This window comes from Eschrichtius robustus, chromosome 1 (genome assembly GCF_028021215.1).
Source record: "Eschrichtius robustus isolate mEscRob2 chromosome 1, mEscRob2.pri, whole genome shotgun sequence".
Lineage (NCBI taxonomy): Eukaryota > Metazoa > Chordata > Mammalia > Artiodactyla > Eschrichtiidae > Eschrichtius > Eschrichtius robustus.
The window spans coordinates 170,178,860-170,204,492 of NC_090824.1; the positions used below are offsets into that span (position 1 = coordinate 170,178,860).

Here is a 25,633-nt window from a genome sequence, read left to right on the forward strand (position 1 = left end):
ATATTTTTCAGGCCTTTCTGGCTGTCTCCTCGTCAGGTAATGGTCATCCCTGTGGAGCCAACTTGTGAAAAATATGCACTTCAGGTAAAATTAGAGACATTTAAAGTACATAATCTTGGCATGTGGTCTATGAACGTCATTGACTTGGAATGTTATTGACACCTTAAAATATTGCATAACTAATACATTAATTTACCACCCCATGTTTTCAGTAAATGTTTTCAGTAACACCTGAGTCGTGTCTATGTAGCTGTATCAGAACTATTTTATTTCTTAATGTTTTTGAGAAATTGGTGTTTTAAAACATCTCATAGTTCTTCTTTTCCTCATGGCTGTATTAGGAAGAATACTTATATTATCTGTTGCTGTGTAACAAATTACCCCAAAACTTGGCAGCTTAGAACAACAAGCGTTTATTATCTCAGTTTCTGCAAGTCAGACTCTGGGACAGCTTGGCTGGGGACTCTGGATCGGGTGCCTGGTGAGGCTTCTCAGAGGTTGAGGCAGGGGGAGTGACAGCCGTTTAACCTCATCTCAGAAGTGGGGTGCCATCACTCTCCCTCCACTGTGGTCACACAGACCAACCTGGTACAAGGTGGAGGGGACACACAAGGGTGTGAATACCGGGGGGGTGGGACCCTGGGGGTCATCTTGGAGGCTGGCCACTGCATTACCATACACAATGTATTAATGAAAGTGTCTCATTCTCTTATAGGTATCCACTGAATTTTTTGAAGAAGGATTCATGGCTGATGTTGACTTAGATCATAGTTGTACACTAAATGAGAAAATACGAAATGCACAGCTGGATCAGTATAATTTTATTTTGGGTAATCTAAATTTGTATATATTTTTCCCAAATGCTTGTTTTTTCACTTTAATTCCAAAAAAACCCAAAAAACAAAATAAAGAGTATGGTATAACTGCTTGATTATGACAAATAGCTGTTGAATACTTATACACAAAGAAGAGTCTGTGGTGTTCCTGGCTAGATACTTTTTGTTATTTACCAGAAAAGAAGAGTTATGAAGTTTCACATGGATCCTGTGATGTAGTATTACTAGGAAGAATTAATAACTCAAACCGACAGTGGAAAATGATCTTATCAGTAGAATTATACTCCGTATGTTTCAGTCATGTGATAGGACTGAAATAATCTCCTTTACTTTTCTGGTTTATTATAAATCTTTAGGATGAAACTAATGACTAGGAAATGTTCTAAATTTAAGATGATCAAAACAAAAGAATTAAGTGAAAAAATAAAACGTCCTTGAGGAACATGAGTAATTAGATGCAGAATCTAAAATTTTGATGTAAAAATGATTCAAAATCAAGGGAAACTTATTTATATGCCTGCAGGCATGATATGGTTATCTCCTATAAGTTGAAAGTTTCTGTAGAAGGCAAAATAAATATGCACAGGGCTGTCCTATGAGCAGTTTGTCTTCAAAAATGTTTGTAGTAGGTACTGTGATGCTTCAGTCAGCCTTCTTGTGGTGACAGAAATTTCAAATTAGCTTAGACACGATGGAATGTATTGGAAGGGAGTTAGAGTATCTCGTGCCATGGAACGTAGAATTAAGTAGCCAAATCATTAGAAAAGTAACTGGAAGGGGAACTCAACCCTTATCTGGACCATTTCTCCCCATTTCTGTTCCCTGTTTTGATCTGCTTCTTTATGCTTCTCTTGATCTACTTTATCCCCCTTACTTGCTGGCCAGTATGTTCTTTCCAGACAGCAAGAAACATGGCGGCAGAATTCTGCATCATCCCACAGTATGGGCCACTAGCGAGAACAGACCTTTTACATATATACCAGAAAATTCTGTTGGCTGGTTGGGCACGTGTCTGGTGCCCGCCTCTTGATTCATCAAGTGTGCCAGGTGGAGTCAGGGGGTCTGTAGGAGCTCCCTCCTCCCACCTGTACCCCATGACCACCACAGGTGTTCTCAAAAATGGATGATAGGGAGATGGGATTAGAAGTCATTCCTTGTCTCAAGAAATTTACTCTTAGAGGATGACCAAATGGACATTAGATTGATATTTGGTGATTAGTACTAAGAAGAAAACTTAATAAGACACATGCCATATGACTGCTGACTTAATATTTAGTAAATTGTTGATTGAAAATATATTTATTTCCTTTTGTTTTCTACAGTGGTTGGAGAAAAGGAAAAGACAAATAATGCCGTAAATGTTCGAACAAGAGACAACAAAATTCATGGAGAGATTTCAGTAACTTCTGCCATTGATAAATTGAAGAATCTCAAGAAATCACGTACCCTGAATGCTGAGGAAGAATTCTGAAGTCCTTTCCTTGTGCTCACATCTGTGTAACCTTGTTCTGAACCCTGAACATGCATTTTCCTTAGTTACCATTCGTACTTCTTCTGAGAACTTGGGACCCACTGTTCAGTCCACTGATGGGCACAGTGAGAAGTGAGACGGGGAATGGGTGGCTGATATGCACAAAATCTGATTCACTAATGTGTCTGCGGACAATGAGAGGACAAGTGTGGGAAATTTTAAATTTCCCAAATATCTTGAGAGACTTAAATGGGAAAATGTCGTTCATCAAAGAGGGAAATACTAGGAAATGAGCATTATGAGATGTTATTGTTAAGAATTGTGATTTTCAAAAGATAAGTTTCAAATAAAAGTCTGCAAAGCTTTTTGAATATGGGGGGAAATCTTATTTTCTAATAACATTATGTCTCAGGTATTTTTTAACTGAAGTTTTACTAAAGTTCACACTGAAACTTTATTTTTCTTATTTTTGGCCACACCCCACAGCATGTGGAACTTCCTTGACCAGGGATCGAACCCATGCCCCCTGAAGTGGAAATGTGGAGTCTTAACCTCTGGACCACCAGGGAGGTCCTGAAACTTTATTTTCAAAATTGGAATCAATTTGTTTTAACTAACCAACAATCACAAAAGAAGAAACTAGTACTAAATATTGGATTACTAACAAAGGATTCTGAACTCAAAGAAATTCAGTGTTGTGCAATCTTCTGTAGTTTCCACTATAGGATAAGAGTTGCCATTTTAATGCTTCTAAATGACAATTGAACCTTATTTATCTTTAGAAAAAATAAACTCTCAAATAATATGTGTTACGTAGCGCTTCCAGGGTTTCACCTATAGGTTTATACCATAATAATTTGCTCCCCTAGAGTTAAATTACTCGTCTGATGGGATGACATTCCACTGATTTACAGACGCAAGTGGATTTCTGATTTTAACTGAGAGGAATACCTTACTGCTCAGAACTGAATTAAAATGGCTTTATGTCAGTAGTGAATTTAGCTACCAATCAAGCAGTATTTTTTGTGTTTATTTGGTTATGTGCTGTGGAATTCAAAATAAATTTAAGACCTGCTCTCTCTTCTGTACACACTTACCATTTAGCTTCCTGAAGAGTTGGAAGACAAAACAGTAGAGCTGACCGTGAACAACAGGGGATTGAACTGCACGGGTCCACTTACCCGTGGGTTTCTTTCAATAGCAAATGCTAGAGTATACACAATCCTACCCGCAGTTGGTGGAATCTAAGGAGGTGGAGTCACCGATAGGGAAGAACCGAATGAGGAGGGCCCGCTCTAAGTTACACTGCAGCCCTCACTCCGAAGTTGTTGAAGGGTCAGGCCTGTGTGATGTACCTGTTTAAGCTAACTCTAATTGAGGCCAAGCACTATTCGATACATTCCTTGAATTCACCAAACGTGCTAGTGAGGCAGGGGGCGTCAGAAGACTCCCCATCCCCACGCCAGACAACCTTGTGGCGGGTGGGCGGGGAGAGGGAAGCCCGTGCGCAGCCCAGCACGAAGGTTGCTGCGGTGGAAACAGGTGCGGATCGCTGTGCCGGCCTCAGGGAGCCGCGGCCTGGGAGCAGCTCCCTCCCGGGGCGGGCCTCCTCCAGGGGGGTCTGGGGGCCTGAGACCCGCGGCCGCACTTCAGTCCGGACTCTCCCCGCCTTCGAGGAGCGTCTCTGAGGACTGGTTAGACATCCGGGCGGGGCGGGCCTGGAGAGATGCTCGCGGGACGCTGCCCGGGCCCTGGGGTCGCGGGGAGTGGGTCCTTGGAGGCCACCTGGCACACCTGGGGTCCTTACCGAGCAGTCTGGGCCAGTTTCCTCATCTGTAAAGAACCTTTTTAGTCTGACAAAAACGTAACGTCGTCAAACCTCCGCACGGTACCAAGCGTACAGCAGCAGTTTTTATCTCTAAACGTACAGATCTGGCCACAGGTAAACAGCGGCCAACTTCCCACATTTGCCCGCCTCTGCTCTCGATCCCTCAGGTGTGACTTTCGGGGCCCAGGTGACCTTCCCGTGTCTCCAGCCGCCGCCGGGGGAGAGATGAACGCCTCGTCCCAGGCGCTGGCAGTGATCTGGCACCTGGCAGCCGTCTGACACCTGGCAGCCCTAGGAGGCGGGGCGCGGGGAACTCGGGAGGAGGGGCCGCGCCTGTGCCGTGGACCCACCCGGACCCGCCTCTCCCCGCTCGGCGCGGCGTCCCCCGCGGCCCGGAAGTGCTCCCGCCGGCAAGATGGCGGCTGCAGGGCTTCTGCTGTGGGGCCTGCGCCGCCTGTGTCGCGTGCTGCTGTTCCTCTCGCAGTTCTACATCCTCTCGGGCGGCGGTGAGTTGGGGGCAGGGGTGTGTGCCGGGCCGGGCTGAGGGGTGGGGAACCCAGGACCGCGGGGACCGTCGGCCTGGGTCCGTGGGCGGAGGCTGAGTGCGGGCGGAGGGCGCGGGTCGCTACAGCCGAGTCCGCCGCGTCCTGCCGCCGCCCCTCGGCTCAGGGAGCCGGAGCCGCGAGCCTCGAACTGTGGGCCTGGGGGCTCGGCCGGGGACGCGGAGCTGGGTCTCGGCACCGCGCGTAGTCTCCAGTTGCCCGCAGACCTAAATTAGTGTCGACCCCGTTGGGTTTCATGTTCAGTTTCCCGGCGGTCAGGCCGAGATGTTTGCCCGAGCAGCTGTGGGCCTGGCGCGATACCCACACAGCCTGAGGTCTTCGTTTCTCTAATCATAGGGTCCTTCAGTGTAGAGCCTTCGCAGCCGCTGGCTCAGTCCGACAAGGATCCGGGCCCCACACGTACGTTCACAGTAGTGCCCAGGGCAGCAGGTACTAGACGTTTTCTCTTCTAGTAAACGTGTATGTTTGTATCTAGTGGTCTCTTCCTTTCCTTTTTGGATAAAATTTCTTGTAGAATATGAAATCACTTTACATGTTTTGAACATTTTATTGATTGCATTTTCGATTATGTGAATTAAAGGCAGATACAAACCTTTTCTGTAGACAATCTTGTTATTTCAGTACCTTTTGACATTCCTGTCTCATCTTCTTCCAGTCCCAGGCTCCCCACTTCCATCTCTTTATTTCAAAGGTTTTTTTTTTTCCGCTTCATCCATCAAGATAACCTTCAACCAATGCTTCTTTCCCTTCAGAAAATTTCTTGTGCTTTTGGAACCCTGTTCCTGATGTTGGATATTATTAAAGGCTCCCCCAAGGCTGTGTGAAATGGAGGGATTGCAGAGGGAATGGTACAGACTTGGCATCTATCTCTGGTGGTGCTGCTGGGAGCTGGAGCAAATTATTCACCTTTTTGGGTTTCGGTTTTCTCATCTTTTTAAGGTGGTGGGGTTGCCCTGGCCCTGTAAAACTCTTGGCTTTGTGATTCTAAGTGCCCATCCTCCAGCCACGGTAGTAATAGGAACAAAAGAAAAGAAAATTTTCTTTTCTTTTGTTCCTATTACAAAAGGGTATAATAGGAATTATACCCTTTTGTAAGTATACCCTTTTGTAGGAATTTTGTAGAATTACCCACTTAATAGTGACTTTAAGTAGGACCAGTTTTAAATGAGTATTAGTGTGTTTTGCTAAATGAAACTTTGGTCTCTGTAGTTTCATCCTTTTAGAGTTCCATTACTTCAGTGAATTAAAACTGGCAGACATATTTTACTGATTCTATAAAAGACTACTAGAAGACAGCAGCATACTTGAGTTTAAAACATAGATTATTTTAAAGAGAAAGCACAAGAATTTTTTACTCTCTTGGACGTTTTTGAAAGCTTCTCTTCCTGAGAATAATGGTTGCAATTTTGATCCTCTCTTAAGTGATGGTAATATATTATACTCCCAGCTAGGCTGGCTGGAGAAACTTACTGCAACCCACTGAATAAGTTACTAATATAAAGAACTATTTTGAACTTTGGTATTGTAAAATTGTAAATGTTACTTGCAGATGGTGGCTTGTTGAAGTACCAAAGTGGAATAATGACAAGACGTTTTTCTAGGGTTGGTACCTTGTACTGATTGATTCACTTAGAGGGTTAGGGGCTTCACTTACAAATTCGTGAATTCAAGTGAAAAGAACATTGGATTGGAAACTGAGAGATTTGGGTTCTGGTTCCAGTTTTGCCCTCCCTCTGTGATCTTGAACGAACTTTATCATCTGTAAGCCTTCGTTTTTTTCATCTTGTAACATGATAGACTTTTTGACGTCCTAATTTATTTCTAGCACTGTATATATGTTATGCTTATGATTGTGTTCCTTAAGCTTAGAAAATTGCTTTCCTCTGTTATTGTAATCAGTATTCCAAGAGAATAAGCTTCTCTCTCACCTCTCACAGAAAGCACCGATATCCCACCTTATATGATGAAGTGTCCGAGCAATGGTTTGTGTAGCAGACTTCCCGCAGACTGTATAGAGTGCAAGACCAATTTCTCCTGTGTCTATGGGAAGCCTGTCACTTTTGACTGCACAGTCAAACCTTCTGTTACCTGTGTTGTAAGTACTGCAGCTTACTTATTCTTAATAAACTCATCGTAAAGCTCGAGTTATAAGTAGAGTTTAGACTTGGCTCTGGAGGAAATTCAGAAAGTGCTCTGCATTTTAAAAGTAAGAGTTGAGGAATAAAGTCAACTTTATCAGAAGGTGGAAACTTCCATCTCCAAGTAAAGTTTGGTTACAAGGGTTCAGATAGCAATTTTTTGACATAAGGATAAATTGAAGCAATTGTCAGACTTCTTACAAAAAGTAGGAATAGAAAAGGCTCAAGCGCACCAACTGTTGCCCATTAGAAATGACCCTGTTACAGTGGTCACACCTGCAGCCCATCTCTGATATGTTGACAGCCAGGAAGGAGCCTACAAAGGCTTCCACAGCCGGTGTTCCTTAGCGTGCTCTCAGGATACTTGCTTCAGAGCCACAGACTCCTGGAGGCAGCCCCACACCTGTTGAGTGTGACGAGGGCAGGGAGACTCACGTATCTGCATTTTTGAACCGTTGGACCGGGGAAATTACCGCAAACTTCATTGTAGTCCCAGCATGTGGGTGAGATAGAGAGTCGAAATGAATAGTGAGGCAGTGTTTTACTCTTGGACCTGCCATGACTAGCTCTGTGATTTAGTCATCTGTCTCTTGTTAAGTCAGGAGATGGGCCCAGAACAGCTTTTCCTAAAGTGTTTCCATGGCACCCTCTTTCTGGGAGATGGTCAAGGAGGAAAACACAGATTCCATACCATATTCTCTCTCTCTGTCTTTTTTCTTTTTTTAAGGGAAGCAGTAGGAAGTAAGATTTTTCTTTTAATTAATTTATTAATTTATCTTTGGCTGCGTTGGGTCTTCATTGCTGCACGCAGGCTTTCTCTAGTTGTGGCGAGCGGGGGCTACTCTTTGTTGCGGTGCGCAGGCTTCTCCTTGCGGTGGCTTCTCTTGTTGCTGAGCATGGGCTCTAGGTGCTCAGGCTTTGGTAGTTGTGGTGCATGGGCTTCAGTAGTTGTGGCTCATGGGCTCTAGGGCGCAGGCTCAGTAGTTGTGGCGCACGGGCTTAGTTGCTCCGCGGCATGTGGGATCTTCCCGGACCAGGGCTCGAACCCGTGTCCCCTGCATTGGCAGGCGGATTCTTAACCACTGCGCCACCAGGGAAGCCCACCATATTCTCTTTTGCAGATTCCCTTTGACCCAGCGATTCTAACTTACTTGAAAAAGATACCTTTCCCCGTCGGTTCTTTGGAACTTGGTCTGCAGAGGGCTAGATTAGAAAGTTCCTTCCACCCCCAGGCTCTTTCTCTATTTCTCCTGAGGTCTAGTATCAGGAGAGGGCATGAGGGAGGCTTCACTCCAAAGGGGAAATGAGATTTTATGTGTTCTCAGTGTCTGGACATAGTGTTTGTAACTGTCACTATTTGTCATTTTCTTATATCAGAGTTACGCTTTAAAGTGTGCTGGAAAATTGAACTAGTTGCTGGGTAATCTTCATGACTGCCCTTGGATTATCAGTTAGTCTCTGTTGCTGTATCTTACATAGAATTTTCTCCCTACTTACCTAATGGCGAAACCTGTTTGAAGGCTTTTGAAATTGTGTACTTCATGGGTCTGGCAGATAGTAGGTACCTTGTGAAAAATGAGAAAACTGATGGCTGAGGAGAGCTTTTCCAGAATTAGCCTCCTTTGTTTGCCTCAGTGTCTTTGACATTCATCTCTCACAGCTGGTTCCTGAAGGAAGCACAGTTCTCAATTTCTTCCTTCTTTAGGTGTTCCAAAAACAAGTAGTTTCATTTAGTGGAAAATAGCAGAGAATAGGAGAAATTACAAAGCTTAGGGAAGTTTCTGAATTCCTGGGTCCTGGTCCCTGGTGCATCCTCACCCCTTGGCTGAGATGTGCCCTGGATGGGTTCCTTCCCTTCTCCTCCCCAGGTGCTTTCACCCTCACCTGCTTCCTGACTAGCCAGTCATCGCGAATCCTGTAAAGTAGCAGGTGCCCAGCCCGCAAGTGTGGCATTTGTAGGCGGCCTCAGGAGCGTCTGGTGGTCTGTTTCTTAAAAATGAAGAGCAGTCAAATAATTGGCTGTCAGGAGCCACGGGCCCCAGGACTGCTGCGGCCAAGTGATCCGGGGCAGGCCGTGCGTTCGTCCCTTGTTTGTTTAATGACCACCTGTAGGATCCTGTCTCACTAAATAAGTTAGCATTTCAGGAAGAAATAAGCTGTGACCAACTGCATACGCAGGTGCACTTGCAAACGCTCATCCTTTCGCTGTGCTGCACTCAGCTCTCTCCCTCCCTCCCGCACCTTATTTTGAACTTCATATTAATGGAAAGAAAGAAACTCTTCTTGTCCTTCTAATGCATACTGCACAGGGACTCAGAGCAAGGGAACCTTACCTGGATTACACTAGTCAAAGAAATTGTTTTATGACGGCCCTGTTAAGTATATAAACAGAAATTAATGCGAAAATCCTGCAACCCCTTTCATATCAGATAGCTCCTGCTCCAGCTGTGATGGGAACTATCAAGCCAGTTACCTCAGCTGGAAATGTGCTTGATAGAAACGCTGCTTTCTGTTCATTGGAGAAGTGCTCAGTCTGCTAGTGTATTTGAAGCAAGTTTAATTCCTTCAGATAGGTTCTGTATCCTTACTAATGACAGCTGTTTCACAAAGGGAAAGGTAACACATCTTTTTACTACAGATGAGCTTTTGTTGGGATCTATACTTTTTTGTGGTGTGAAAATGGATTCAGTAAATGCTGGGGTGCCTGCGTAGCTATATGGAATAAAGTGGAATCCTGTTTTATCCAAAGTAAATTCCAGATCAAAGATTTAATGTGAAAAAGTGAAACCACAAAGTACCAGAGAAAGCATGAGATAGTTTTGTTATAATCTCAAAGTAGGGAATATTTTTCTAAGTATGAAATAAAATTTAGAAGCCATAAAAGAAGGAATTGATAGATTTGACTGCTAAAAATTAGACATTTCTGCATGACCTAAAAAAAAGCATAAAGGCCAAAGATAAATGACAAACTAGGAAAAAGTATTCCTAACACATGTGACAAATAATGCACTAATATCCATAATATATAAAGACTTCCAAAAAGCCAATGAGAAAAAGATGACAGTCCTGTAGAGAAATGGTTTTAGGACATGAACAGATGGTTCATAGGAAAGGAAATACAATTGGACTTTCAATGCATGAAAAAAAGTTTAATTTTTCTCATGATTAAGTACAAATCAATGTGTTTTTTAAACTATCAGATTGGCAAAACAATCAAAAAGTTTGATAACACTCTGAGTTCTTAAGGGTATAAGGGACAAACACTCCTGTATCTTGTTAGCAGACAGGTAGGTTAGTCAGCCTCTTGTGAGCACTTTGTCTTATCTCTGAAACTTATAGATGCACATAAGCTTTGACCCAGCAATTCCATATTTGGGAATTTATCTTACAGATATTACATATTGCACGTGTATGCAAATAAATATGCCTAAGGATATTCTTAGCTGCTTTGTTCACACAGGCAAGATTGGAAACAAGCCGAATGTACAAAAGAGAACAGTTTAATTTATGGTCCACTGTGTAGTGAAATAAATACATTGCAGCCATTGAGAAGAACTAGGCAGCTCTAGGGATATTTATCGATATCTATAGAATTAAGCAAAAAGTAAATATCAGTGGGAACATTAAATTAAAAAAAAAAAAAAGAAACGTATCTGACGTAAACGTGCCCACGCATAGAACAGACTCCCTGGAAGGCCAGAGTGGGTGTGCGGTGCTTGGTGCTGGGGAGGGCAGTGCTGCTGAGGGCTGGGCTGCACCAGCCTCCTCCTCACTCTCCTGTTGTCTCCGGGAGTTTGTACCACGTACACTTACTACCTAGTTTTAAAAAACAATTGATAAGAAACGTGTTATGGATGCATCACTAGAAATATGCAGGCATTTAAAACAATATTGCTTAAATCACGTGGTGCCTTACTCAGTTTCAAATACTGTCCATAATAGGAGTTTTGCATTAATCAAAAAAGTTAATAAATATAATATTTCCAGAGGTGATTGTGTTACCATTTAAATATGATTTTGAAAAATATTTATTACAATATAATGTCAAGTGGATACAAAATGTTTTCAGTATAATTCCATGTATGTAAATCTGTACTATAGGAAGGAAAAATGAAAGAAGGTTAAAAGTGCTTGTCTCTGGAGAGGTTACAGGTTTTTTCTGTAATTTCCAAATGTGCAACATGTAAGAACATGGACTGCTCTTATAGGCAGAAAACAAAATAAGGACATTTAAAATTGAAATGAAAAATATCTCTGGTCTCAAAGTTCAGGGCCCACAGTGAACACTTGCTCATCAGCCTCTCTATGCAGTTCTTTCTAAGTTGGGAGTGGTTTTCTGGGGCTGCCTATGGGTCGGTCCTGCTGGGTGCTCGTGGGGGTGTGACAGCAGTGACAGCCCTGGGGCTCTGGGCCACTGCAGGGCGGCTCCTAGGGAAGAGTTGAGACCCGGTGGCCAGGCTGTTCCTCCAGGAACAGGGCTCCTGCGTTCTGCACGGGCTTGCAGCTCAGTGACCTTGAGCAGAGGGACTCATCTGCCCTTTGAACTCTCTGTGACTCCGAGGCTTTATAAAGTACATTTTCCTTTTTTCTGTGTTATAAAAGTACACATGTGCATTATTAAAAATTTAGCCAAAGTAACAGTGATGAAATACTTATCATTCTGAAATAACCTTTGTTACTTTGATGTGCATTTATCTAGATATTTTTTGTTAGGTGTATATTTTTGGTTGTATATTTATGATCATAGGATCATAGCATACACATTTGTATTGTGTACATATTGGTTTGATACCTGTTTTTCTGCCACTTCCTCCTAGGTCATAAAGTATTTTAGACACTTGGTGCCATATGACTGTGTAGTTTTATTGACCTATTAACAAACTACTGTATTATGATTGAATAGTTCTGTGTCCTTTGGTACGTAGGATCAAGACTTCAAATCCCGAAAGAGCTTTGTCCTCAACATGACTTGCAGGTTCTGCTGGCAGCTTCCAGAAACCGACTACGAGTGCTCCAGCTCCACCAGCTGCATGGCGGTGTCCTGCCCGCGGCAGCGCTACACAGCCAACTGCACCGTGCGGGACCATGTCCACTGCCTCGGTAGGTCGGCAGTTAAGGAAATCTGTGAGCAAGATATTTTTCTCTAGGCTTATTTATGGAACTGTAACCAGAAACTTGAGAATTAAATTTTAATTGTTTCGTCAGAAATATTTATTAGCACTATTTTTAGTTATGCCAGTTCTATTTTAAAATGTAATATTTGATAAAACAAAAAATGTATAAGGTATAAAGCATAGTGTATAATTGAGTTTCACCCAAATTAACAACTAAAGCAGCGTGATGCCATTGAAACTACCAGAGTGTGTTTCCTGCACCCAGTTACCCTGCCTCTTCTTCAGAGGTAACCACCCTTTTGGATTTTCTTATCATCTCACTTCCTTTTCTTTAAATTTTTTGTAGTTCTATCACATGAATGTACTAGAATATAGTGTGGTAAATTATTCAGTAGTGCATGTTTTAGAATTGTATAATATAGACTGTTTATGGTCTTCTGAGACCATCTTTCAACATCATGGCTCTAAGATTCTTCCATTTGTCTTCTCTTATTACTATTTTTTTTACTTCTGTATAATAACTTGTAAGATTGTATCATAGTTTATCCTTTCTCCACTGTATTTGGATTATTTACAGTTTTTTTTCCTTACAAATTGCGCTGCTGTTAAAGCTTTTGTCCATGTCTCCTGGTTGCACATGTGCAGGAGTTTGTCTGGCATACACTCTCTTGCGTGTGTTATTTTCCAGGACGGTTGTATCCGTTTACATTCCCACCAGTGGTACACAACTGTTCGTGATGATCCACATCCTCTCCAATACTTGTTATCCCTACGTTTTGTTTTTTATTCTTACAGACTTCTAGGAATTCTTTTATATTTTGGGTAGTAACCTTTTGGTGTCCCTAACATCCTCTCCCAGATTTTAACTACCCCACCCCCACCCCTTTCTTTTGGTATCTTTTGAACAGAACTTTAAATTTTTAGTTAGTTGAAGTTTTTAGTCTTTCAGAGTTAGCCCTTTTTTGTTGTAAGAAATCTTTCCCTACTCCAGATTCATAATTTCCTGTGCATTCTTTTAAAAGTTGTAAATGTGGCCTTTCACATTTAGGTCTCTAGTCCTCTGGGGTTGGTTTGGTGTATGGTGTAAGGTGGATTCAGTCTCACTTTTTCCAGCCGGAACAGCCCAGTGTCCCAGGACTCCCAGGCGGTCTGTGGGCCCGCTCCCTTCCCGGTGCCTGGTTTGTCTGTCTCAGCCCCACGTTACCCATATTTTCACAGCAGGTGGGGTGTTTTACCTTCTTCAAGCTGTGATCCTCACAAAACTGATTTAAATGTCGAGTCTGTGCTCATAGACAGTCAGGGCTTTCTTTTTACCATTCGTTGTAGTGAACATTTACTTTTGTGAAGAAAGTTGACTTTTTAGATTGTAAATCACAAGGCCGCTAGTTATAATTTAGTCTGTGTGTGAGTATTTTTATACCCGTGTTTTTATGTGGAGTGTTTTCCCTTTTTTAAGGTAACCGTACTTTTCCGAAAATGCTGTACTGCAACTGGACTGGCGGTTATAAGTGGTCTACTGCTCTGGCTCTGAGGTAAGCTCTGTTTCTAGTAAGTCGGATGCCATTTGGATTTCGTTGGGGTTGGTGGGCTCTTCCAAGCTCCTCCTCCATCCACTCAGATCCTGCCATGTGTTAGGTAGACCATAGGGACAGCACTGTGGGGGGTTATTTAGGTGGTCAGACCAGTACCCTCGTGGAATTTAATGGCCCGTTGCTGGTTTTCCTCCCAAGATGCCTGCACATTCTAGAGGTGACTGTAGTCATTACTAGAGATCATTAGAACCAGTCAGTGGTTCCCATCCTGAGTGTAACGTGAATTAGTAAAATGACATATACTTTAAAGTCGGTAGCTTTATGATGTATATCTTTAATTTTCAGTAATTTTCTTCTTTATTACAAAAAAATAATACATGCTCAGTACTGAAAACTGGAAAAAAATGAAAATGACAAAGAGAAACGTTGAAAATCACCTATAATTCCACCATTCAAACATAATTATAGACTTACAATTTTTACATAAAAATTTGCTTGTATTAGTTAAACTTTTCAACAGTTTGAAAAGAAAATTTTACCAGTTCTTCCCACCGGAGGGAAGGGCAGGTGGGGTGCTGGTTAAATGATTCCCTGATTAGGAAGGTGGGCATCTGCCGTTGGAGGTTTAGGGTAAGAGTCTGAGGTGGCCTGTGGCCTGTGGTGAGGCGCGGGCAGGGCTTCTCGGCTTTGTCATTGTTGACGTTTGGGCCACGAATTCTCTGCTGTGGGGCGTCCTGTGCGGAGCAGGATGTTCAGTAGCATCTCTGGACTCCATTTACTGGGTGTTAGCAGTCTCCCCAACCCCCGCTGAAGCTGTGAGAATCAAAAATGCCTCCAGGGGTGGCCGAGTGGCCCCTTGTCGGGAACCACTGCGTCAGGGTTTGGGCTGGGGAAGAGGAGGATCCTGCTGGCAGGAAGGCACAGCTGGAAAGTGAAAGACGGGTCCACGATAGAAAATTAGATGCAACGACAGTGAGATTTGGTGACACCCAGCGTCTTTGTCAGCAGTGGTTCACATTCAAACTAACAGCTGACTTTCTGCTTTTCAACAAACTTTTTATTTTGGAATAATTTTAGATTTACAGAAAAATTGCAAAGCTAGAGAGTTCCTGTACACCCTTCACCCAGCTTCCCCCACATTGTTGACATCTTAAATTACCGTGGCACATTTAATAGCTGAGTTTTAAAAAATAAGAATAATTTTCTTCTCTGGGCTCAACATGGTTTCTTTGAGAATATTCACGGTGAATGTGATAACACCCAGTGTTTGCTTCTTGGTACTCGGGGTGAGGGATTGGAAGGGTGTAGATGAACCAGGGATGGACACGTGTTGATAACTATTGGAGCTGGGTCATGGGTGCTGTTCTCTTCTTTTTACTTTTTTTTTTTTTTTTTTTTTTTTAAGTAAGTACCTGATTATTTTTATTTTTTAAAATTTTTATTTATTTATTTATTTTTGGCTGTGTTGGGTCTTCGTTTCTGTGCGAGGGCTTTCTCTTGTTGCGGCAAGCGGGGGCCGCTCTTCATCGCGGTGCACGGGCCTCTCACTATCGCGGCCTCTCTTGTTGCGGAGCACAGGCTCCAGACGCGCAGGCTCAGTAATTGTGGCTCACGGGCTTAGTCGCTCCGCGGCATGTGGGATCTTCCCAGACCAGGGCTCGAACCCGTGTCCCCTGCATTGGCAGGCGGACTCTCAACCACTGCGCCACTAGGGAAGCCCCCTTTTTACTTTTATATGTTTGGAATTTTTCATAATAAAAACTTTAAAAGAAATACAATGAGAAGTTGTCCGAATATTGTTAGATCTTAGAATTTGAAGGAACCTTAAAAGTCATTTATTCTGAACATGAAATTTTTAAAGATGGGTGAGTGACAGTGTTCACGACTTGATCTGGGCGGCCAGGTGGTGTTGGCTGCCTGGCGATGCCGCCTTCGACCACCGCATTCCTGCACTGTTTGTAGGACTAGCCCCACTTTGCTCTCCTGGATGTGCCATTTCAAGGTTAAAAAAGCAACAAGCTCGATTTTCTTGAAAAGAGAAACATTAGATTTCATTACAGCTAAAAATTGTGTTTACTTTTGACAATTAAACGGTCTTGTTGCCCATGATTTTTTAGTGTTGTACGTTTGTGAGATAGTCAGTGTGTCCTGATTAAGGGACCTTAATTTGATTTGAGGCCCTTTCCCACATGTGAGTTAGCGGTTACTGAGGCGCAGTAATGCAGGCGCAGTCGGGGGGCCGTTGATGGACTCCAGGCCTGTTTGCTGTTGCAGCATCACCCTTGGTGGGTTTGGAGCGGACCGCTTCTACCTGGGCCAGTGGCGAGAAGGCCTCGGCAAGCTCTTCAGCTTCGGGGGCCTGGGAATATGGACGCTGCTCGACGTCCTGCTCATTGGAGTCGGCTACGTGGGACCAGCGGATGGCTCTTTGTACATTTAGCTGCAGTTGCGCGCTTCAGAGAGGAGCAGTGCTTAGAAAACGGCCTCTTCCCTGTAGGAGTCCATGTGCCGTGAATGGTGTATGTGTATGTTTTTAATGTACAGCATCTGTACTTTGCCTGCCTTGATGAAGGTAAAATAAAAAACACTGAACTATGTTTATCTGGAATTTGTTTTTATTTGCCTGAAGTCTATTTTTTTTTTCTGTGAAAAAATTAAAACTTACTTAAACTAGAAGAACAACCTGTGCAGCGACTGAAAATCTGTTCAATTCGTAGACTTGAGTTTTATATTGCTTGCCTCAAACTGTGCCACGTGTATCTCCAGCCTGAGTGTCATCTGCCGTAAAAAGCTTTTCAGCTATAATTGCAGGAAGTGGGAAGTGTTATTCTTTATTATTCTTTGGCTAAATAAAATTATCTACCTGAATTTCAGTCATCTCTGAGTTTTACAGTGTAATGTCTATGTAGTCTGGTCTTCATATATGACTGTTTGAAGTAAACTGCAGAAATTTTGTGTCTGGTTCCTGTGATTGGAATTTTGTTAGTAATATAAAATGTTGCAAGAGTACTGGAAAATTAATAAAACTACAAGTTACTTTAAAAATTTAGCAGACTTCTTCTTGTTATGTTTTTTATATTAAAACATAATCTTGAATAATCCTAGCAACATTTATTATTAAGAAGTAAAATGTTTATTTTTCAGGGCATTACTCTATTCTAATAGATATATTCATAATTGGCTGGCTCATTAACACACAGTGGAAGTGTTAAAAAATGTGTTGGTGTGATCAATGGTTTTGAGTCTTTGTAAGATCTGTTGTAGACCCTTTCTTGGAAAGAAAAACATTTATTAATCCAAAAATATTTTTAATTAACTGTTTTTTATTCAAGTATAGTTGATTTACAGTGTTTCAGACTGATTCAGTTATGTTTATATGTATATATATACACATATATGTATGTGTATTTTTTCAGATTCTTTTCCATTGTAGGTTATAAGATATTGAATATAGTTTGCTGTGCTATACAGTAGGTCCTTGTTGGTTATCTCTTTTATATATAGTAGTGTGTGTATGTTAGTCCCAAATTCCCAATTTATCTCTCCCCACCCTTCTGCTTTGGTAACCATAAGTTTGTTTTCTATGTCTGTGAGTCTATTTCTGTTTTGTAAATAAGTTCGTTTGTATAATTTTTTTAGATTCCACATATAAGTGATATCGTATGATGTTTGTCTTTCTCTGTCTGACTTACTTCACTTAGAATGATAATCTCTAGGTCCATCCATGTGGCTGCAAATGGCATTATTTCATTTTTTTTATGGCTGAGTAATATTCCATTGGATATATGTACCACATCTTCTTTATCCATTCCTCCATCAACGGACACTTAGCTATTGTAAATAGTGCTGCTATGAACTTGGCTATTGTATATAGTGCTGCTGTGAACATTGGGGTACATGTATCTTTCCAAATCAGGGTTTTCATCTTTCTGGTTATATGCCCAGGAGTGGGATTGCTGGATCATATGGTAACTGTGTCTTTAGTTTTTTAAGGATGCTCCATACCATACTGTTCTCCATAGTGGCTGCACCAATTTATACTCCCACCAACAGTGCAAGAGGGTTCTCTTTTCTCCACACCCTCTCCAGCATTTATTATTTGTAGACTTTTTGATGATAGCCATTCTGACTGGTGTGAGGTGATACGTCATTGTAGTTTTCATTTGCATTTCTCTAATAATTAGTGATGTTGAGAATCTTTTTATGTGCCTGTTGGCCATCTGTATGTCTTCTTTGGAGAAATGACTATTTAGGACTTCTGCCCATTTTTTTGATTGGGTTGTTTCATTTTTTGATATTGAACTGTATAAGCTGTTTGTATATTGTGGAAAATATATACCTTGTTGGTTGCATCCTTTACAAATATTTTCTCCCAGTCCGTAGGTTGCCTTTTGGTTTTGTTTATGGTTTCCTTTGCTGTGCAAAAGCTTTTAAGTTTAATTAGGTCCCTTTTGTTTATTTTTGCTTTTGCTTCCATTACTTTAGGAGTAATTCCAAAAAAATATTGCTACAATTTATGTCAAAGAGTGTTCTGCCTATGTTTTCCTCTAGGAGTTTTATAGTATCTGATCTTACATTTAGGTCTTTAATCCATTTTGAGTTTATTTTTTGTGTATGGTGTTGGAGAATGTTCTGATTTCATTCTTTTACATGTAGCTGTCCAGTTTTCCCAGGACCACTTATTGAAGAGACTGTCTTTTTTTTTCATTGTATATTTTTGCCTCCTTTGTTGTAGATTAACTGACCATAAGTGCAGGGGTTTATTTCTGGGCTTTCTATCCTGTTCCATTGATCTGTGTGTCTGTTTTTGTGTTCAGTACCATACTGTTTTAATGACTGTAGCTTTGTAGCAAGTCAGGGAGCGTGATTCCTCCAGCTCCATTCTTCTTTCTTAAGATTGTTTTGGCTACTTGTTCTAGTTCTGTGAAAAATGCCATTGGTAATTTGATAGGGATTTCATTGAATGTATAGATTGCCTTGGGTAGTATAGTCATTTCAACAGTATTGATTCTAACAATCCAAGAACATGGTATATCTTTTCATCTGTTTGTGTGGTCTTCCATTTCTTTCATCAGCATCTTACAGTTTTCGGAGTATGGGTCGTTTGCCTCCTTAGGTAGGTTTATTCCTAGGTGTTTTATTCTTTTTGATGTGATGATAATTGGGATTGTTTCCTGAATTTCTCTTTCTGATATTTCATTGTTAGTGTATGGAAATGCAGCAGATGTCTGTGTATTAATTTTGTATCCTGCATCTTTACCAAACTTATTGATGAGCTCTAGTAGTTTTCTGGTAGCATCTTTAGAATTTTCTGTATATAGATCATGTCATCTGCAAACAGTAACAGTTTTCCTTCTTTTCCGATTTGGAATCCTTTTATTTCTTCTTCTTCTCTGATTACTGTGGCGAGAACTTCCAAAACTATGTTGAATAAAAGTAGTGAGAGTGGACATCCTTGTCTTGTTCCTGATCTTAGAGGGAATGCTTTCAGTTTTTCACCATTGAGAATGATGTTAGCTGTGTGTTTGTCATATATGGCCTTTATCATGTTGAGGTATGTTCCCTCTATGCCCACTTTCTGGTGAGTTATTATCATAAATGGATGTTGAATTTTGTCAGAAGCTTTTTTGCATCTATTGAGATGATCATATATTTTTTATTCTTCAGTTTGTTAAATAGGGTGTATCACGTTGACTGATTTGTGGGTATTGAAAAATCCTTGCATCTGAGGGATGAATCCCACTTGATATGTTGTATCATGCTTTTTAATATGTTGTTGAATTCTTTTTGCTAGTATTTTGTTGAGGATTTTTGCGTCTATGTTCATCAGTGATACCGGCCTGTAATTTTGTGTGTGTGTGTGTGGTATCTTTGGTTTTGGTATCAGGGTGATGTTGGCCTCATATAATGTGTTTGGCCGCGTTCCTTCCTCTGCAATTTTTTGGAATAGTTTCAGAAGGATAGGTGTTAACTCTTCTCTAAATGTTTGGTAGAATTCACCTGTGAAGCCATCTAGTCCTGGTCTTTTGTTTGTTGGGAGTTTTAAAATCACAGATTCAATTTCAGTACTCGTGATTGGTCTGTTCATATTTTCTATTTCTTCCTGGTTCAGTCTTGGGAGGTTGTACCTGTCTAAGAATTTGTTCATTACTTCTAGGTTGTCCATTTTATTGACATACAGTTGTTTGTAGTAGTCTCTCATGATCCTTTGTATTTCTGTGGTGTCAGTTGTAACTTTTCTCCTTTTTTTGTTTTTGATTTTATTAATGTGGGCCCTCTCCCTTTTCTCTTGATGAGTCTAGCTAAAGGTTCATCAATTTTGTTTCTCTTTTCAAAGAAGCAGCTTTTAGTTTTGTTGATCTTTTCTATTTTTTTTTTTAATCTGTATTTCATTTATTTCTGCTCTGATCTTTATGATTTCTTTTACTAAGTTTGGGTTTTGTTTTTCTTTCTCTAGTTGCTTTAGGTGTAAGGTTAGGTTGTTTACTTGAGATTTTTCTTGTTTCCTGAGGTAAGCTGGTAACACTATAAACTTCCCTGTTAGAACTGCTTTTGCTGTGTCTCATAGGTTTTGGATTATTGTGGTTTCCTTTTTGTGTGTCCCTAGGTATTTTTTGATTTCCTCTTTGATTTCTTCAGTGATCCACTGGTTGTTTAGTAGCATATTGTTTAGCTTCCACGTGTTGCGTTTTTTGCAAGTTTTTTCTTGTGGTTGAGTTCTAGCCTCATAGCGTTGTGGTCGGAAAAGATGGCTGATATTCAATTTTCTTGAATTTACCGAGGCTTGCTTTGTGACTCAGTATATGATCTATCCTGGAGAATGTTCCATGTGCAGTTGAAAAGAATGTGTATTCTCTTGGTTTTTGGTGGAGTGCTCTATAAATATCAGTTAAGTCCATCTGGTCTAATGTGTCATTTGAGGCCTGTGTTTCCTTATTGATTTTCTGTCTGGATGATCTGTCCATTGATGAAAGTGGGGTGTTAAAGTCCCCCACTATTATTATGTTACTGTCAGTTTCTCCTTTCATGGCTGTTAGCATTTGCTTTATTGAGGCGCTCCTGTGTTGGTTGTATATATACTTACAATTGTTATATCTTCTTTTTGGATTGATCCCTTGATCATTATGTAGTGTCCTTCCTTGTCTCTTGTAACAGTCTTTATTTTAAAGTCTATTTTGTCTGATAGGAGTATTGCTACTCCAGCATTCTTGTGATTTCCATTTGCATGGAATACCTTTTTCCATCCCCTCACTTTCAGTCTGTATGTGTCTCTAGGTCTGAAGTGGTTCTCTTGTAGACAGCATATATATGGGTCTTGTTTCTGTATCCATTCAGTCTATTTCTTTTGGTTGGAACACTTAGTCCCTTTACATTTAAGGTTATTATTGATATGTATTTTATTTTCATTAATTGTTTTGGATTTGTAGGTCTTTTTGAGTTTTAATAACAATTTCCCTAGACACATTTACAAATTTTTAACATTTTCCCCTTAAAATTGGGTATCTGAGTGTTACTTTTTAAACATCTGTGTCAGTAGCCAGCAGACTTAACCAGACCATCAGATCTTTAGCTATAAAATATTTTTTGAGAATATCTCCATAAATCTCAGGTGACAAAAACATGTTTCTTCACCAGAATAAATTACAGTTTACCTGAAAAGGGAACTGAATTATTTGGTGCAATAACTTGCCCTTTAGGAATCAAGAATCTTGTCTGTGCTGGTGTGTGTTGGTCTGGTTGAGTAGCAGTTCCAGCTCTGGCCACTAGGTGGGGCATCCCCATTACCGTTGCTTTCCCATCATATTCCCAGAAACAGCCAGTCTTGACTTGTTTTTTTCCCCCGGGAACCTGAGCCTGGGCACAGAGCAGGGCTGCACTTCCAGGTGGGCAGCCCAGTTTGCACGGGACTTTCTTTTCTAAAGACAGCACACTTTCTTACCTGGCATGGGTACATGAGACTCTTGGCTGAGCTGGTATTTCTTTAGAGGAGGACCTGTTCCTGCCAGGAAGCAGCCCCTTTGCTAATTATAATAAAGATTTCCCCAGAATCCCCTCAGTACTCGGCTCCACGTAGAAGAGGATCTCCAGTGCTGTGCTCCCACACAAGGATGAGCGGGGGAGTGATGGGAATTGCTGGCTGTTCCTGGTGTTCATGGGAGAGGTATGTATCTTGACCATTGACCATCTGTGTGCTTTGTGGCCTGAGTTAAACAACGGAACTCCAGCATTTGAAAGGCGAAAGCTGAAATGATTCTGAATCCACAAGAGGAGATGGATGAACTTGTTCCTAAATCCTAAGGAAGTTTTTATATGGTGATAGTCTTTGGAACCTAAAGGATGTAAGCAAATGGGGATTCTTCCTATCAAGGATTTGATGGAGCTGATGGCCTCAGAGAGCTAGCAGGAAGATGAAGAGATTCCCAAATTTATGAGTGAGGAACTCACATGTGTCCCTAAAAGGAAGTGTAACAGAACTACATGTTCAAAGGGCACCAGAGAGGGTGGATGTAATCTCTAGCCAATTCCATGAGCCTCTGCTGGCAGCAAACTGTCTTGTTTGGGTCTGACCTTTAGGCTCTGTTCCCGTGTGCTGGGAGCTCAGATCAGAGGCTGTGAGATGGGGAAGCTTGTCACAGGCTGGGAACCGTATTAGTCACCAACCTCTGTTGACGGTTCTCTGGAAATTGAGAATTTATCACTGCAGCATGCTGTGTGTCATTACTTTGTCTTATGAATGGCTGCCTTGCTTTGTCAGCATTCTTCTTCCACTTGCCCCAGTAACTCCTGGTGGGCAGGTGCTGTGTTATTTATTTCTCCCCCGTCGTCCCCAGCACAGTGTTGTGCACACAGTGGCCCTCATATTTGCTGAGTGAGTTAATGCCATGGGTGTCTTGCAGGTACTGAAGCACCTGAGTGGGATTCTGGGCCCTGGCAGTTGAGGTGGCTGCAGGGTGGTAATATACAGAAATTGGCTCTAACTAAATATTGGCCGTAGCACCACGTGAATCCGATTCCTGCAGATTGCTGGGGAGCAACTGGTTTATGGTGCTTATAAAAAGAGATTTTTAAAAGGTTTTATGCTTCAGGATTTAAAAATGTAAAATTGTCTTCTCTGTGCCACACAACTTTGTTTCCCTGTACTTTTTAAATACTTTGTGCCAGAATTGAATTTATTTTTGGCACATCATCAAGTAAGGAATTTGCAAGTGATTCTAATTCATCCCGTAAGCAATGAGTGGAAAACAGCTCTCCTTTTCAAATACATCAGGGGAGCTTGAAAATGCAGGTGGATTCCTTCACTCACGCTCTCAAGCTTCCCCTCTGTCCAGGCCATAGAGTGTGAAGTGTCACAAGGATATTAGAGGGTTTGCAACTTGGTATAAATTCTTGGATTTAAAGTATTGAAATTATCTTCTATAAACATGCTTTTATGTGAAATGAAGCCTTGATTGAGACACTTGGGCGTAATTTACTAAGAGGCTCCAGGAGAGCAGGACTCTGGTTCTCTGCTGTACCCCAGCTGCGAGAGCCCACAGTAGGTAGGCACACAGTAGGTGCACAGTGACTATTTGTTCGATGAATGAATAATGGGGAATCTCCTGGAGTAAGCTAAAGACCTAAATGTATTGCTAAGAGTTTCTGGGTAGAGTGGAGAGAGCAGCTGGGTCACAACATCTCCCTTTTCAAACACTCAGTGACATGAACACAGTAGTTAAACTGGAGCCTCCTTACCACAAAGAACAAGCAAACGAATAAGCCCAGCAGCAAACAAGGAAAAAGGCAACCAAATAAAAATCATCTAAAAATGACAAGAGAAGAAAAAAGATTATTGCTCAGGTGTGCCAGGCTACTCCTGCAAATGGTCTTGGTGAGTCAGCAAAATCCAGGAACTCTGACTCACAAGAGTGACTAGTTGGGAGAAGAGGGATATCCTTATCTTTTCCCGTTACTTCAGAGGGTGGGGTGTGTGAAAAGGGCTGTTGAGGAGAAACTGATGAGAGGACTGACTCTGATGGAAGTGGGGGTTTCATGCTGAGCCAGAGAACGGATCCAGAGCCCAGGATGGCCCCCAGGGGTCATGACATCACCTCCTACCCAGGGGACAGGAAACGTTGCTGGGGACACTTTGAAAACCTTAGTGAAGAGGCCGGAGACCAGATATTCTAGCAAAAATAGTCTCAGTTGAGCTCTTCCCTGCCTTGCCTCTGGCTATCACGCTCCCGAACATTCAGTAGGATGCAAAATAACAGCTTTCAAACTGCTCAGAGAGAAAAAATAAATAGGGTAATTTGCTCACCCGATATCATGAAGTTGCCCACATAAGAGAACACAATAAAAAGAAATGACATTGCTTCACACCCACCAGAATGACTAACAGGAAAGAGAGACAATAACAAGAATTAGGATATGGAAAAATTGGAACCCTCATACACTGCTGGTGGGAATGGAAAATGATGCAGCCACTTTGGAAAACAGTGGCAGTTCTTAAAAGTTTTCAAACATAAGAGTTACTGTTTTTGACTCAGCAATTCTAGATATATGCCCAAGAAAAATGAAAATATATGTACACACAGAAACTTGTTCATAGCAACAATATCCATAATAGTCAAAAGTGGAAACAAGCCAAATATCCATCAACTGATGCGTTAACAAAATGTGGTCTATCAATACAATATAACAGTATTTGGTCATAAAAAGGAAGTATTGATACATGCTAAAACATGGATAAACCTCAAAAACTTGATGCTAAGTGAAAAAGTCAGGTATATTTTAGGCTGGTGAACTTTATGGTATGTAAATTATCTCAGTAAAGCTCAACAATTGGCACAGCAACTGTGTATACTGTTGCAGGGGGAACGGAAGAACACAGAAGAAATAGAGGAAGGAACATAGGCTTCAAAAAAAGAGGAAGAGCCCATCTTGAAGAAAACATGACCCAGGAAATAGAAGAAAAGCCCCTGCAAATTATTTGTGCTATAGAGCACGTAAGTGTATTCCTTTGTTCAGCAAATAGATGCTGTGGTGCTAGTATATGACATGCACCATTCTGGGCATTGGAGATAGAGCAGGGAGCAAGTTCTTCCTGTCCCAGAGCTTCCATTCTTGGGTATAAATGTGTAAGTACAAGGCAATTGATTCCATTGGACCTCTTCTGTCATGGAAGGGATATTGATTCATCCTCATGGAATAGACACATACTCTGGATGTGGATTTGTCTCCCTAGCCTTGTTTACTGCTTCACACAAGATTGCTTCTGCTCAAAGAACTCATTTCACAGCAAAACACATGGGGCACCAAGTGTGAGGTCATGCTCAGAAAGGGAAAAATGGCCCCAGTAATAGCCAGGCTGTGATTTTTAACCTCTAAATATAAAAAATGCTCAGAATACAAGCCATACTCCTCCCTACCACCTTTTCTCCCCCCAGGTTCTTAAGGTGGAAGCTTGGGTCATTGATTTGAGACACTTGTCTTTTTCTAATACAAGTATTTAATGCTATAAATTTCCCTCTAAACTTGTGTACATCTCATGAATTCCATTGTGTACAATTAAAAATATTTTATAATTCTTCTTTCAACTTCCTCTTTGACCCAAGGATTATTTTTAAATGTACTGTTTAGCTTCCAAATATTTGGCAATTTTCAAGATATATTTTTGTAATTAGTTTCTAGTTGAATTTCATTGTGGTCAGAGAATAAAATTTGTATTCTAATTTTAAAAAACTTGTTGGTTTGCTTTATGGCTCAAAATATGGTCTGTCATGCTGAATATCATGTGTACTTGAAAAAAGTGTGTACTGTTCCAGGTAATGTGTTTTATAAATGTCAATTAGAGCAAGTTGGTTGGTAGTATTTTTCAGCATTTTTATATATTTACAAATATTCTATCCACTTGTTCTGTCAATTAGTGACAGAAGAGTGTTGTAGTCTCCAACTATAATGATGGGTTTGTATTTCTCATTTCAGTTCTATCAATTTTTGCTTATGTATTCTAATACTTTGCTGTTACATATATGCATTTAGGATTGTGATAACTTTATAGGTGTCATAAAATATGCATAACACAAAATATAACATTTTAACCACTTTAAGTGTACAGTTCAGTGGCATTAAGTACATTTACATTGTTGTGCAACTCTCACCACAATCCAGA

General features: G+C 41.1%; 2 protein-coding genes across 4 annotated transcripts in view; both read left to right on the plus strand.

Moving 5' to 3' along the window:
• TARS3 (threonyl-tRNA synthetase 3) overlaps nt 1-2,595 on the plus strand; it is a 50,884-nt gene extending 48,289 nt beyond the window's left edge. The window contains exons 17-19 of the mRNA XM_068538187.1: nt 12-84; nt 716-830; nt 2,159-2,595. Coding sequence (XP_068394288.1) covers nt 12-84; nt 716-830; nt 2,159-2,307 — 337 coding nt within the window. The 3' untranslated portion in view covers nt 2,308-2,595. The remainder of the gene's footprint in view (nt 1-11; nt 85-715; nt 831-2,158) is intronic.
• Nucleotides 2,596-4,538: 1,943 nt separating this feature from the next.
• TM2D3 (TM2 domain containing 3) lies at nt 4,539-24,376 on the plus strand. 3 transcript variants are annotated; one of them, XM_068538207.1, is made up of 6 exons: nt 4,539-4,641; nt 5,035-5,127; nt 6,636-6,793; nt 11,762-11,936; nt 13,407-13,482; nt 24,334-24,376. In XM_068538207.1, the coding sequence occupies exons 1-6, from the start codon at nt 4,551-4,553 to the stop codon at nt 24,359-24,361; spliced, it is 621 nt and encodes a 206-aa protein (XP_068394308.1). In that variant the 5' UTR covers nt 4,539-4,550; the 3' UTR covers nt 24,362-24,376. The 3 variants fall into 3 exon arrangements, with proteins under 3 accessions (XP_068394308.1, XP_068394296.1, XP_068394303.1); XM_068538195.1 differs by lacking the exon at nt 24,334-24,376 and adding an exon at nt 15,757-16,083; XM_068538202.1 differs by lacking the exons at nt 5,035-5,127; nt 24,334-24,376 and adding an exon at nt 15,757-16,083.
• The last annotated feature ends 1,257 nt before the right edge of the window (nt 24,377-25,633 follow it).

Excerpts from the sequence above, each read along its gene's own strand:
- TM2D3 (XM_068538195.1), top strand. The coding sequence starts at position 4,551 with ATGGCGGCTGCAGGGCTTCTGCTGTGGGGCCTGCGCCGCCTGTGTCGC. Across the intron at positions 4,642-5,034 it reads CTACATCCTCTCGGGCGGCG|GGTCCTTCAGTGTAGAGCCT; the intron begins GTGAGTTGGGGG and ends CTCTAATCATAG. Across the intron at positions 13,483-15,756 it reads TCTACTGCTCTGGCTCTGAG|CATCACCCTTGGTGGGTTTG; the intron begins GTAAGCTCTGTT and ends TTGCTGTTGCAG.